Below are 14,807 nucleotides of genomic sequence, written 5' to 3'. Positions count from 1 at the left end.
CTTTGAGGACTTGCTATGGGTGGATTGCTATCAGTTAATTGTACACTGTACATTGCAAAGTAGTATTAATTTTATCAGTTGAATTATTTTTCCAATTATGGGCATGAGAAGGCCTCATGTCTAAGTTTTGCCTAAGGCCTCACAAAGCCTAGAGCCGCCTCTGCCCAGCAATGACAGCTAACGTCCGGGTTTGGACTGAACATAAGCTTATTCCCTCTTCCCATTCTTGGTTTAAAATTTGGCTGATGCCTGCTGAAGTTCAATTCAAATTGACTGAGCTGGTTGACCTGTGACTGCATCCTATCAGATGTAATCACCATTTGAGTATTTGGGCAGCTGTGGGTGCTGCAGCTACCAGAAAACAAAAGATGGAGCATGGATTTCTCCATTCTAGCAGAACGAGAGGAATCTAGCCTTTATGGCCAGTATTTGACTGTCTCCTGCAACATGCCTCTAGTCTCCAACCACACCTGTAGCATGTCCGCAGTCTCAGGTCAGTCAAGTCTGGCGTTGCGGAACGGTCACAGTCATATTCACACTTGCAGAACGGTCAATGTAATGTCTGCAGTCCCAGAATGGTCACAGTCATGTCCACAGTCTAAGAATTGTCGCAGTCTCAGAAAGGTTGCAGTCATGTCTGCAGTCTCTGAACAATCAGTTATGTCCACATTTAAAGAATGGTCAGGGTCATGTCAGCAGTCTCTGAACTGTCACAGTCTTGTATACAGTCTCTGAACTGTCACAGTCATGTATACAGTCTCTGAACTGTCACAGTCTTGTATACAGTCTCTGAACTGTCACAGTCATGTATACAGTCTCTGAACTGTCACAGTCATGTATACAGTCTCTGGACTGTCACAGTCTTGTATAGTCTCTGAACTGTCACAGTCATGTATACAGTCTCTGAACGGTCACAGTCATGTATACAGTCTCTGGACTGTCACAGTCTTGTATAGTCTCTGAACTGTCACAGTCATGTATACAGTCTCTGAACGGTCACAGTCTTGTATACAGTCTCTGAACGGTCACAGTCATTACCACAGTCTCGGATCAGTTCCTGAAGGAAGTCTGCAGTTTCTGACATTTGTACATTCCTAGTCAACAGTCTTGTGTAGCATGATATACAATCAATAATAAGTGAGGCACTTTGGAGATGTCACGGGCCCCAGTAAAGGCTCCCTATATTAAATAAGATCTCAGCTGTGTAAAAAGTTCCTCCACCAAACATTAAGGAACATCCATGGTATTGCAGACAGTGACAAGAAGACAAAACTCAGCTACTGATTTCCTGATTGCTGCATGTTACCTTTGTGCTGCAGGGCCTCCTCGCTCTGTACTTTATCCTCCGCCCGGACATGTATTGTGTGTGAGTCACTAACTCAGGAGTAATGCACCCCCTTCATCCTGAACTGGGGTGAGAGCCAGACGCCAGAGCCCAGCTGTCTGCCAGGGCGGGATCCCTGACCAATCAGGAAGGAGATGGGATGTCACTCACATCTATTTAAAACAGAACATCAGTTTGTAATAATCTGCAGAAATAAAACACAGTCAGTGTATGACACAAACTATTTCCCAATTCACAGCCTCATCATAACACATAATGCTGTGCAAATCAGAGCGGTTCAAACCTTGCAATCCTTTATATACTGGATGGTTATAATGTACTGTATCTTCCACACCTGTTAACACTTTGCAATTTCTTTTTATTGGTTGACAAATCCTTGCAGCTGCTATCTAAATTTAGGTTGTTGTGTGCAAACAAAAAGGAATCCCTTACCAAGAGAAGAGTGCTTGGACATGCAGCAGTTCACGAATCCAATAAAATAACGTTTATGTCAAATCCAACTTAAAGTGTTTATAAAGGCAAAAGTTTTTTTACCTTAATGCATTCTCTGCATTAAAGGTAAAAGACTTTCAAAAGCTGCTCCCCCCCCCCAGCCCTCCGTAGCCCTCCGTAAACACATACCCGAGCTGATCTCAATCCAGCGTTGTGCCCGTCTGCAGCATCTCTTTTCCCCCTCTCTCTCTTCTCCCAGGAGACTCGGCAGTAATGGGAACCACTGGCTCCTGCTGCTGTCAGTCAAATAGTGTGAGGAGGGATTAGGGAAGTGGGGCCAGGTCGCGCTGTGTGCATCTATGGATGCACACAGCCTGGATCAGGATCTAGCCCACATTAGTGCCCCATAGAAAGCCAATCCCATGATTAAGTCTACTTATGACGAAACATGTTGGGGGCGTGGCTGTGAGACGTGACACACAGCGCAGTTAAACTACACAGGAGTCAGGAAGTTCTAGTGAACGGAGGAGCGGAGGGAGGGTGAGATTGCAGTGTTACTGCAGCCCAGAGAAAGCACACCTCGGGTCTGCCGTGACCAACAGTTGTTTTATTGTTTGAGTTACACCTGTTTGAAGATTGCTTGAAGATTGATGTGATCCACAAATGATTTCTGCTGTTTTATCTTTTGTACAATGTGAGTGCATCAGTTGAAGATTGTAGTGGTTTTAATAAATAGTTTTTGCTGGTTTACACTATTGGAGCACTTTATTTTCTTACATGTGGATCCATATAACAACTATCCTCCTGGACAGGTATTTCTCCATTTACACCTGAGTGTAGTAAAACTAGCGTTTTTAGCCTTGCATGAAAGTGCTGGCATTGTAATTCGGTGAGTGCATTTCTGGAGGGTGTGATTCACTGAACACAGGGGTGAGGTGTAACACACGAAGACACTTGAATGTATGCAGCTGATTTTACACTAGATGTGATCACAAGCAGTTCCTCTTGGATGGATCTGATATATATGGACTGTCATATGATGTTTTGAGATGTCACAGCATGGAGTGCAGTGATTTCACATAGTGGTTCACGTGAATGTCACAATCATTTATTTAATTTGTGTTATTTGTAGATTGATAGCACTATTTATTTGTCACGTGTAACACAAAACACAGTAGGAGGGTTCCACCACTATTGTGCTAAACACAGTTTTTTTGGTCATAGACTTTTATTATTTGAAGCGCCCCATATTTATCCCATGTGCCTCTAGGGGATTATTGGGCTATTAGTGGCATGTAGGATTAAATATTTTGATTGTATATCTAAATTTAGGTTGTTGTGTGCAAACAAAAAGGAATCCCTTACCAAGAGAAGAGTGCTTGGACATGCAGCAGTTCACTAATCCAATAAAATAACGTTTATGTCAAATCCAACTTAAAGTGTTTATTAAGGCAAAAGTTTTTTTACCTTAATGCATTCTCTGCATTAAAGGTAAAAGACTTTCAAAAGCTGCTCCCCCCCCCAGCCCTCCGTAGCCCTCCGTAAACACATACCCGAGCTGATCTCAATCCAGCGTTGTGCCCGTCTGCAGCATCTCTTTTCCCCCTCTCTCTCTTCTCCCAGGAGACTCGGCAGTAGTGGGAACCACTGGCTCCTGCTGCTGTCAGTCAAATAGTGTGAGGAGGGATTAGGGAAGTGGGGCCAGGTCGCGCTGTGTGCATCTGTGGATGCACACAGCCTGGATCAGGATCTAGCCCACATTAGTGCCCCATAGCAAGCGCGCTTGCTATGGGGGCATTTAAAGAAGAGGAAGAGATACCCATGGGGGGACCCCAGAAAAGGAGTTTTGGAGCCACTCTGTGCGAAACCATTCCACAGAGCAAGTACGTAGAACATGTTTATTATTTTAATTAAAAAACAAAGCTGTACAACCGTAAAAATACAATTCAATATTCTGATGTATATGTGTATATACATATTGTGTTTATAGAAAGCCAAAACTTCTCTACTTTGCATAGAGTAGGGAAGAGTTAAAACCACGGTGTCTCGTTAGGCAGATTTCCCTTCACTTTCTGTCCTGTAGGCTCAACAGGAACTGAGAGGATATCTTTCCATTGTGAAGGATTTCCCTTTCTATACAGCTGTCATAGGAACAAATGTCTCCATCAGGGATTACCTCTCTACTGGTGTTCTGGCAGCAACTCAGAATATTGAATTTACCCTAAATTCCATTCCTGGCGATAAAGACAAATAGAGAAAGTGAATCTCCCTAGCGGGGACAAAGTCAGCGCTAATAACAAAAAACCAACAGGGGTTGTAACCCCATCCTCCTCACCACTCCAATCACCACACTATCCAATCTAGAAGATTTTTTGCCTTTATTATACTTTCAAGGGTCACTCCACATGAAACCGATGTTTCAGAGTTTGATAGATGCTAGAGATTTAACTGCTTCAGGTCCACCCTGTAGCAGTAAAACTGCACCTGTGCCAGATCACGTGTATATATATAATATATATATATATATGTGCTCTGACACTTCCAGGTAGGGGGCGCACATGCGTGCCACTGGCGGCTCGCTTCTACTGTAATTACACACAGCGGAAGTCGATCAGCGGGTGCACGGTACCCAATGTCCTCCGGCAACCACCAATCGTTAGGCAGAGAGGCGGATCGCCGCTCTGACAGGAGGGAAGGGATGGTAATTGTGTCCCTGCAGAACAGGGAATATATTCCATGTCTTCCCCCAGTAAAAGCACCTCACACAGTATAGTAAAACTCAGGCTAGGCACACAGTTAACCCTTTGACCCTAGATGTTTAACCCCTTCCCAGCCTGTGTCATTAGTACAGTGACAGTGTGTATTCTTAGCACTGATCACTGTATTAGTGTCACTGATCCCCGAGAAGTGTCAAAAGTGTCAGTTAGTTTCCGAATGTCCACCACATAATCGCAGTCCCACTATAAGTCACTGATCGCCGCCATTACTAGTAATAAATAAATAAATGAATAAGCCCATAGTTTGTAGACGTTATCACTTTTGTGCAAACCAATAAATATACGCTCATTGGGATTTTTTTTACCAGAAATATGTAGCAAAATACATATTGACCTAAATTTATAAAGAAATGTGATTTTTTTCAGTTTTTTTGTTGCATGTGTTTTATAGCAAAAAAATAAAAAATATTGTTTGTTTTTTTTTCAAAATTGTCGGCCTTTTGTTGTTTATAGCCCAAAAATAAAAACCGCAGTGGTAATCAGATACCACCAAAAGCAAGTTCTGTTTGTGGGAAAATAAGGACATAAGTTTTACTTGTGTACAGTGCTGCACGACCGCGCAATTGTCAGTTAAAGTAACGCAGTGCCGTATCGCAAAAATTGAGGGGGTAAATCTTCCAGAGGTTAAGTTGTTAAACCACCTGACAATTTCTTCTATTACTTGTAATTCTAATGGTGAGCATTGTGGCCTGAGTTCCCGGGTCTGCGCTGCACATTATGAAGGGCTCTTACTTTTTTTTCTGCATTTTTTGTATTTATTTTTATATTAGAGTGAAAAGCAGATATAGATAAGCAGCAGGTTAATCAGCCAATCAGTCTTCACCTATAACTGCAATCATATATTTTTTCAGTGAACTTACCCTTTCATTTTTTTCAAGGCTTGTTCACACAGGCAGCCTGGGGAACAGTAAAAGAAGGCGTTTGAGCTGCATTTCTACAGCCCCCCGATCACCAACCTAAACTAAGAAATACAGCCACTCAGGGCCGTACCCATGCCATAGCCATGATGCTTTGTTTCGCAAATAAATTAAATGGCATTCAGCAGCTGGTATCTGGAAATTTGGGCCGGGCCACAACCGTCCATGAATTGCATATGTTGTGGCGCGGTGGGTCAGCATTTTTACCATCATATAATCTTCTCCTGCCATATGCTCTCTGAAAAGTGATCCATCGCAGATCACATTTCATAAGGGGCATCGGTATAGCCCAAAGGCACGCTTTACATATTTGTTTTGCAGTAAAGCACACAGTAATGCCCCGTACACACGGTCGGACATTGATCGGACATTCCAACATAAAAATCCTAGGATTTTTTCAGACGGATGTTGGCTCAAACTTGTCTTGCATACACACGGTCACACAAAGTTGTCAGAAAATCCTATGATTCTGAATGCGATGACGTAAAACACGTACGTCGGGACTATAAACGGGGCAGTAGCCAATAGCTTTCATCTCTTTCTTCATTCTGAGCATGCGTGTCACTTTGTGCATCGGATTTGTGTACACACGATCGGAATTTCCGACAACGGATTTTGTTGTCGGAAAATTTTATAGCCTGCTCTCAAATTTTGTGTGTCGGAAAATCTGATGGAAAAGGTGTGATGGAGCCCAAACACGGTCGGAATTTCCGACAACAAGGTCCTATCACACATTTTCCGTCGGAAAATCCGACCGTGTGTACAGGGCATAATGCAACGCCTGATACCATACAATGTACGTGTTAGTGCAATACACTCCCATTCATTTTCTATAGAATCCGTACACACTAAATAAATAATGTATTACAGCACATCGCAAGGAATGGTAATGCATTACCTTGCCAGACATTCCTGAAAAATGGACAGATGGAGTTTCTGGTGTGACGGGTTGCATTAGTGGCCATAATCGTGCGCACGGGGTGTGCCTGGGCACACCCTAATGCCCAGGCACATCCCAGGGCATTTTTGCTGGCAGGATCTCCATTCTGGCACCTCTGCTGATGGACAATGGGAACTCCTTCGCTCTGCCTCCGAGTGCCCCGTCTCCCAGCTTCCGCTCTGCAGTGCCAACAACGCAACAACCTGAGGTGAGGAGGATGCGTCGGGACTTGGAACTCAGGAAATGTCACTGGTAAGGGGGAGTTGGGGGCACAGACTCTAGCAGTGTGCGCTGTACTGCAGCAGGCAGGGAGAGAGAGGGGGGGGGGGTGTAGTGCAATCATTCTCAGTCACACTGTGTGTGGGACACCGGGGAGCAGCTGAAATGGGAGTCCAGCCTGCTATGCTGGGATTTGTAGTCCCATGGAGGGGAGGGCAGTTCTTACACATACTGGGGAAGGGGTCTGGTCATATAAATTAAAATACTCTGTGCTGGGAGGGGGGCTGCTATGGCTGACCTGACCCCCTTCTAGAAATACTTATTGTCTGGCACACTGTTTTAAAGGGGAACTCTGGGGATTCTGGTGTAAGGGAGGCTCTGTGGGAACCCTGATTTAAGGGAGAAACTGTGATATGATATGTAACACTATTGACTCTGGTTTAAGGGGTAATGCTGTGGACTCTGAAGTAAAGGAGGACTCAGACGTGAGGGGGTCACTGGGGACACTGTGGCATATGTAGGGGCACATTCACAAATGCTTTGATTTCTGAAGAGCAATCCACAAAACAGATCACTCTTCATAGAGCATTTTAGAGGTGGTGAGATGTCCCATCGCCTCCACATCACCTGCTTTAACCTCTTGAACTCCACACTGCACACAGTTGCGGGGCACTTGCAGAGTGCCGTCATTCACTTGAATGGGTCACAGTCAGTGGGTGCAACACCTGCTGAAAACAAAAAGGCAATAGGCTGCGCACACCTATGTTAGTGGCCTATTCAAAATGAATGGGTTGCCTTAACACAATACACATTAACAACGTACATTAATGAGCAGATAGCATGCGTTAATGTGAGTGCGTTACCACCCTGCAGAGGTGTGAAGTAAAGTACTAAAGTTTCATTACTTTCTAAATCACTGAATGGCCGAGATGTATAATAGTCAGACACAGCCAGGTAATAAGAATTTTCAAAATGAGGTCAGCAATGACAACCTCTATTGTTTCTCCTGTGTTTGGTGTACTTTAAACATGCAGTGCTGGACATTTTATTTTTCATTGCACTGTACTCAGTAAAGGCAGTTAGAATTAAAGCGGACCTTCAGTCATTTTTTTCAACTTTTCATCTATTAAATCTCCTGCCCTTGATGTTTTAACTTTGGATAGTAAAACATTTTTTTTCTTCCAGTAAATACTTTATACAGCCCACTTCCTGTTTCCTATCTGATCATTGGCCTAGGCTTATGACATCACGCACAGCTCTCTCTCTCACTCTTGTGAGAGTTTGCCAGCTTATCCTCATTCATCAAAACCAAAGATCCTGAATGATATCAGGAGCACAGTTTGTGACAGTTCTTTCCCCAGACACCATGGTGAAAGGGCCTAGAATATAATGCATCATCTGTACTATCGAAAAATGAATATTGGAGAATGTCTCCAGTACGGTTCACCAATACCTGGTCATTGCCATAACAAAGTATCTCATGTCCTTTTCTTCCTTAGGGGGTATGGGGTCTGTACAGAGGAATGGGGGCCCCCCTGGCTGGTGTGACCCCTATAATGGCAGTCACGTTTTTTGGATTTAGTTTGGGAAAGAAGCTGCAGCAGAACCATCCAAATGAGCCACTCAGGTGAGATATGACTGCCTAACAGGTGTAGATGACAGGTCCACTTAAAAAAGACCTACCTGCTTACACCTTTTCCTTCTCTTTGGTTCCAGACCCCGTCAGGTATTTGCAGCAGGTATGTTGGCAGGACTTTGCGGTGCTGTTATTGTCATTCCCGCTGAGCGGATCAAATGCTTGCTACAGGTAAGAGACAAACTTGCCAAAACTGTCTGGCTGATGTGCACAGAGTCATAACCCACAGCAACCAATCAGATTTTAGTTTGCAATAATCCAATCTTTAAATGATAAATTCTGATTGGATGCATTACACATTTTTTGTTGTTGTTGGTTGCCTTACTGTTTTTCTTTCAAGTTTGTATTGTTTGCTCAATAAAGTGAACCTCTCACTAACTTAACATAGTCTGACACTAGACCTGCACCTACCTTTTTGTGATGTGGAGGATGGTCCTTTTCTTCTTGGGAGCCTGTGATCCCAGTTAAAGTCTCTAGTTACAGTATAATATGGAGAAAAATCATATCTGTGGCATCCTTCAAAGCAATGTATGCTCCCAAATGATCTACAGAAAGGTTTGCCCTGTGAAATGCCAAAATGCCACCCCTCTGAAAAGTGATCCACAGTAGACAGGCAGCTAGCAATCAACATCACCTGTTTTAACCCAAAGCCCACACCACCTCACCGCAACTGCACATGGTTGCAGGGTAGTGGTGACGGCCCCATTCACTTGAATGGGTTGGGTTTAGTGGTGGTACTACCCGCCGGATTTCAATTGAGAGGGACAGGTACACAGAGCCAGATCGGCATGTACCATCGTCACATGGTGCTTGCTCTCAAGTACTTAGGTTAAGTTGCTCAGGTTAATGACAGGTTCACTTTAATCCACCCACTAAATTTGATCTGCAAAATGTTCCCAGCTACATTTCCATACATGACGGTTAGGTGGCAATGGAGGCCAGCTCAGGTTATATATTTTACATACCTACACTGCATCATTATATTCTGCATAATGTTACAGAGCACATAGACCATGCTAATCATTGGTGCTACCGTGATGAAGCTTACACTCTAATGTCCCCACTTTATAATGTCCCTAGCCAAATCACTATACTGGTTTACTGAATAAGCCTGAGTGTTATAACAAGAATACTACCCTTGGTTATGTAATCAAATCAGCCAGTTCTCTCACTAACAACTCCTTGTATATTCTTTCCCTCCTTTATCTCTCTCTCTTTAATATCTTTCTTTTTCTTTTATTAAACCTGAGCTCCAGAAAAACGTAAAAATCCTCCCTTGCAGTGGGGTTGTGCCTGCACATCTTGTATTAAATACGCACTTGGTCTAGGGCAGGCGTCTCCAAACGTTCTAAACAAAGGGCCACTTTACTGTCCTTCAAACTTTAGGGGGCCAAACGATGGCCAGAAAATGTCCTGATGTCAATGGGAGGAAACAATGCCTCATTATCCCATCATTCAGTGGCGGTGCGTCCATAAGGGCACATGGGCGCCGCCCCCTCTCTCCAGCCACCTCTCTATCCACGGCCACCACCGCCACCCCCTATTCAGGCGCCCGGCCCCTTTTTGGGCGCCGGGCGCCTGAATTGCAGCGGCGGGGTATTTTTTGAAGCACCTGATTAGAACCATAGGCTCTGATAGGTGTCAAAAAAGGTAAACAGTGTGCGCCATGATTGGTGCTCGCAGTTCACTCAGCTGTGTTAGGAAAGCAAATGAATATTCACTTTCCTAACACTGAACCCACCTCTCCGCCAATCAGGTGCTTGGGTCTGTTACTTGTCACCTGATTGGCTTAAATGACAGGCACTGTGATTAGACGCCTATCAGGCATCCAATCATAGGAGAGGATGGGAGGAGAGGACGGGAGAAGACATTGAGGACATGGAGGAAACCGCTCGCCGCCATGACCTGCTGCCCCACCGAGACAGGGTAAGTGCCGGACAGACGGTGGTATCAGTGGGAGGAATAGTGCCCCATCATTGGTGTCTTTGGGAGGAATAGTGCCCCACCCATCATTGGAGCACAGTTGTGTCAGGAGGAAGGTGTCTCTGAAGCTCCTCCAGGTGATCTGTGTGAGAGGGAAGTGGTGGTGAAATCTCTCCTAGCCCTCCTGGCCCCTTTCTGGGGAAGCCATGGAGGCCAATGGGGCCTCTCCTGCTGGAAGCTCGCAGCAATCTCCTGGGCCGTCGGGTGACATGCCTGCCCCTGTACAAGCCATGTCTGGTGATCTCTCTGCCCCTGGTGAGGATGAAGGTTCCGAGGCCATTCGTGGTGGCCGGGATTAAGGTCCTGAATAGGGAGAGAGACCAGCTCTACAAGCTCAGAGCGGAGCTGAAGAGCTTGCGAAAGCAGCGTGAGGGCTTACACAGCCAGAAATATGGATCGATGGATTCAGAGATCAACCTGGCTAAAGTACAGGTGGAACACCAGGAGACCATTGTGGCCATGATGGAAGGAAGAGATGGGCCCTTCAAGGAGAAGTTTAGCAATAATCAAAGGTTTGGAAGGAAGGCCGAGGTGGAGGAGGAGACCCCCAGTTCTGCCCCCTCAGGGAGAGGTAAACAGCCCCGTGCCTTCCCAGGACTCAGAAGGCATGCTGAGGGCCATCCAGGTAATGGAGTCTCCTATGCGGGGGGGGAACAGCTGGCGTTTGGTGATGAGGACGTAACAGATAATGTGCCTGATAATGTCAAGCCCCAAGCAGGGGATGAAACTCTTTTTGTGCCACCTAACACCATGAGCAATGTTGAAAGTGTACCCAGTGACACTCAAGTTGCTAATGTTATGTGTAACAATGTTATACCTGCTGATGCTGCAGAGTTGCACTTAAAAAATGACATTTCTGCAAATGAACTACAGGTGTCAGCTCAGCCTAATAACCCTCCATTAGCTGAGTCTAAAGCTGTTTGCCCCACAGCTGCTGAAGACTCTACAGTGCAGCATCAGGAGACAGCTGGTATTGCAGCATCTGTGACTTTTCCTGATGGGAAATTGAATGTGTGTGTGACTGATAGCAATTATGCAAGTGTGATGGACAATCGTCCCAGCTCAGTCCAAGCAAATAATGTACAGACTATTGTGACATCAGTGTTGGACCTTGGCCCTGATAAGCCTACGTTTGCTCAGGTGGTACGCTGTGCTCCTGGTAGCTCCGCTCCCAAGCGGGTTTTCCCCCTGCAGCCTACTACTTTGGGCACCCCGGGATCTGGTCTTGGGTCTCTGGCTTCTGCTGAGGGTCCGAGAAGAAATGTGGTAATTCTCAAATGGGAAGGTGGTGCAATCCCTCCAGCACGGTGTGCGGTAGTGGATTTGATTTTGGAGATGGGTTTTGGGGCAAATTACCTTTATGCCCTAATACACGTAGCTGGGACATGGGATTATACTATTAGCTTCACCAGGGCAGAGGGTCTTGACCTGTTCTGGGACCGATATGAGGCTCGGTGCAGGTCAAGACCTGAATGGGAAGGTCTGGTCCCAGTTGCAGTTTCTCAGAAGTCAACAGTGAAAAAGATCACAATTATTCTGACTAATGAGAGCGTCCCTGCTCGGGATCTAGAGGTCTGGTTAAGGAACTATGGTGAGGTTTTGACTAAGCCCAACAAAATCCTTAATGAGCATAACATCTGGACTGGGGGTTGGTCAGTAACAGTCAGGTTGGCCAGGGATGGGAATGTTGTCCATCACCTGCCCTCCTCGGCTTTTATAGGGAGGGATAGGATGACTATTTTCTACCCTGGTCAGCCGAAGCTGTGTCACCGCTGTGGAGAAAAGAGGCGTTTGAGCTCCTCCTGTTCAGCCTTGATATGTTCAGTGTTTTGGGGTCAGGGTCATATGGCTAAGGACTGCACCGAGATGATCAGGTGCAACCTGTGCCTGCGCCTTAGCCACCCCTACAGCAGATGTCCTGAAGCCTGGCACAATATGGAGAAGGAGGGAATAGATGACTTGAGGCTGGACAGGATGGAGGGTGAGGCCCCTGGTGTACCATCCTCCTCTGCGGTGACCGACTCCCCTGGTCCTGCTCAGGATCCCTCTCCAGTTCCTGTGGCCACCCCTCCTGTGTCTTTAAGTATTCCTTCTGTATCTGTCTTTGTGTCCCCCCAGCCTACTGTACCCTCTCCTCTTGTGTCAGAACCTTCCAAGTCTGTGGCTCCGAGTCAGTTACCCCCCCAGCAGTCTACCCCTCCTAAGTCTGACTGAAAGGGAGCACCCCCACCAGGAGTGGTAGCGTGTACTAAAAAGGTCGCTTCTTCCTCTGTAAAGGAGTCTTCTGTAAAGACTTCAAAGAAAAAAACAAGAGATGAGAGCATCTCTGAAGCTGACCTGCAGTACCTGGAGGAGAGAAGGAAGGTTGGGAGGTGGAAGAAGCAGGCGGTGAGGACGGAACGGGCTACAGTGCCGGTCTCAAACCGTCATAGGTCCTCTAAGTGGGATATTTCTTCATCTGGAGCCTCTTCGGAGCTTCTCAGGAAGTGTCAATATAACCGGCATGCCTCTTTGGTTCTAGAGAGGGACTATGGGAAGTACCACTCGCCTGACCCTTACCAGAACTGCAAACAAGGTGTAGTTGTTAAACGGTCGTTGGCCTTTGAGGACAGTACAGGTTCCTTGAAAAAGTCCAGGTCAGGGATTCTAGACGTCGTGAGGTCCTTTTATGCCGACCTTGGGAGGAAAAAGCTTGACCGTGACAAGATGGAAAGCTTTTTGGACTCTCCAGGTCTAAATGGTGGAGATGTTCCATTAATGAATTTGACAGAAGAGATCACAGTTGAAGAGGTGATGAGGGCAATTGAACAGCTTGCCATCAAAAAGTCACCTGGACCGGATGGCTTGACGGCTGAGTTTTACAAAGCCTTTAAGTCTATTCTGGCCCTACATTTGGTAGAAGTTTTTAACAAATTCCTTGCTGGGGGGGGGGGGTGGGGGGTCTATCCCTTTCCATGAGGCACTCGGCTGTGATTCTTCTTTCAAAAGGTAAAGATCCTTTGATGATTGAGAATTGGCGCCCCATCAGCATTCTTAATGTCGATAGAAAGATACTGGCAAAGATATTTTTCTGGCGCCTATTGTCAGTAGCAGAGTCTTTGCTTTCTCGCCATCAGCACTGTTCGGTCCAAGGTAGGTGCACCTTCACAGCGGTTTTAGCTGTCCGGGAGGCCTTGGAGCGGTGCAGGGCTGCAGGCTGGGAAAAGTATTTGCTGACATTGGATCAGGCAAAGGCTTTTGATCGTGTTACCCATGAGTACCTGTGGTTGCTCCTTAGTAAGTACGGTCTGCCGAGTGGTTTTGTCGATTGGTTAAAAGTCTTGTATAACGGGGCAGAAAGCTTTCCTCTTGTTAATGGTTGGGTTGGGCAGTCCTTTGAAGTTGGCTCCGGTGTGCGCCAGGGTTGTCCCCTGCTCTATGTGTTTGCAATCGACCCCTTCATCAGGAGGCCAGAGAGCAGCATGTTGTGTGGGGTGCCAGTGGGGCTCCCAGGTGAGCCGCCATTGAGGGTTGTTGCCTATGCAGACGAAGTGTCGGTGATTGTCACTGGGATGGATGAAGCAGAGGAGGTAGTCTCTCTGACATCACGGTATTCTGAAGCATCAGGCTCCAAGATCAATCAGGAAAAGAGTGAAGTTTTCTGGATGGTAAAGGAAGGTGAGGGGTTTGATCTCCCAGACACCTTTCCAGTGCCCCAGGAAAGAATTAAGATTCTAGACATTGAATTTTGACCCGGCGATTCTGGCCTCAAAAACTGGGAAGGCAGACTGGAAATTGCCAATACTAAGGTGGTCAGCTGGAAGAGATGGAAGTTATCTATGAGGGAAAGGGTTGATCTGATTAAGACTTACCTGATTCCAATCTTGTATGTCAGCTTTGTCTGCATCTTGCCAGTGTCTCTCTATGCTAGGGTCAGTAGTGTGTTCTTCCAGATGCTGTAGGGGAACAGACTGAACCCCATCAAGAGGAGTGTCACCTATCTATCCAGGAGGGAGGGTGGCTTAGGTATGGTCAACCCAGTTCTTTTCTTTTCACTGCTATTTCTCAAATTTAACATTGGTAATATGCTTGCAGTGGAACCTCCTGGATGGGTAGGCATATTTAGATCTTGGTTTAGGCCTTTTCTACAACTTTGGGAAGAAGGTGGCCAAGTGAAGAATCTCAGGGGCTATGTGGTCAGCTACCAGCCTATGTCGCTCCATGCCTGAAGTTACTGCTGCCGCGGCGATTGTCGGCTGAAGATCTCAGATCGGTTCCAAGGAAAGTCCTTATGAGTCGAGTCTTGAGCGAAGTCTTTCATGACCCACTGGCCTTAACGGGATTGCCCAGGCCCAGTTTTGAGGGCAGGGTTAAGACTGATTAATTTGGACAGACTACCCCCTAGATTTAGGGATCTGGCCTGGTTGTGCTTCCATGGGAGGCTCTATGTTCGGGGCAATTTGAAATTCCGCAGTGGGATGGATCGTAGCTGTCCTCGGGAAGAGTGTGCAGATGAGGAGGAGACTATGGACCATTTTCTGCTTCGTTGCCCTTTTAACATAGAGGTGTACAAACAGGT

General features: G+C 46.1%; 2 protein-coding genes across 2 annotated transcripts in view; one reads left to right on the top strand and one right to left on the bottom strand.

Moving 5' to 3' along the window:
* Positions 1-1,492, bottom strand: part of LOC141108313 (deoxyribonuclease-1-like 1) — a 54,370-nt gene extending 52,878 nt beyond the window's left edge. Inside the window, exon 1 of the mRNA XM_073599811.1 lies at positions 1,307-1,492. The gene's annotated coding sequence lies outside the window, so the exon portion shown is untranslated. The remainder of the gene's footprint in view (positions 1-1,306) is intronic.
* The window catches only part of LOC141108312 (mitochondrial carnitine/acylcarnitine carrier protein-like), a 46,107-nt gene that overhangs the window by 11,229 nt on the left and 20,071 nt on the right, over positions 1-14,807 (top strand). The window contains exons 3-4 of the mRNA XM_073599810.1: positions 8,130-8,257; positions 8,347-8,437. Coding sequence (XP_073455911.1) covers positions 8,130-8,257; positions 8,347-8,437 — 219 coding nt within the window. The remainder of the gene's footprint in view (positions 1-8,129; positions 8,258-8,346; positions 8,438-14,807) is intronic.

The sequence above is a fragment of the Aquarana catesbeiana genome, linkage group LG09 (genome assembly GCF_042186555.1).
Source record: "Aquarana catesbeiana isolate 2022-GZ linkage group LG09, ASM4218655v1, whole genome shotgun sequence".
In the NCBI taxonomy this organism is placed as follows: domain Eukaryota; kingdom Metazoa; phylum Chordata; class Amphibia; order Anura; family Ranidae; genus Aquarana; species Aquarana catesbeiana.
The sequence above is the reverse complement of the archived record's forward strand: the minus strand, read 5'-3'. Positions and strand labels throughout refer to the sequence as shown.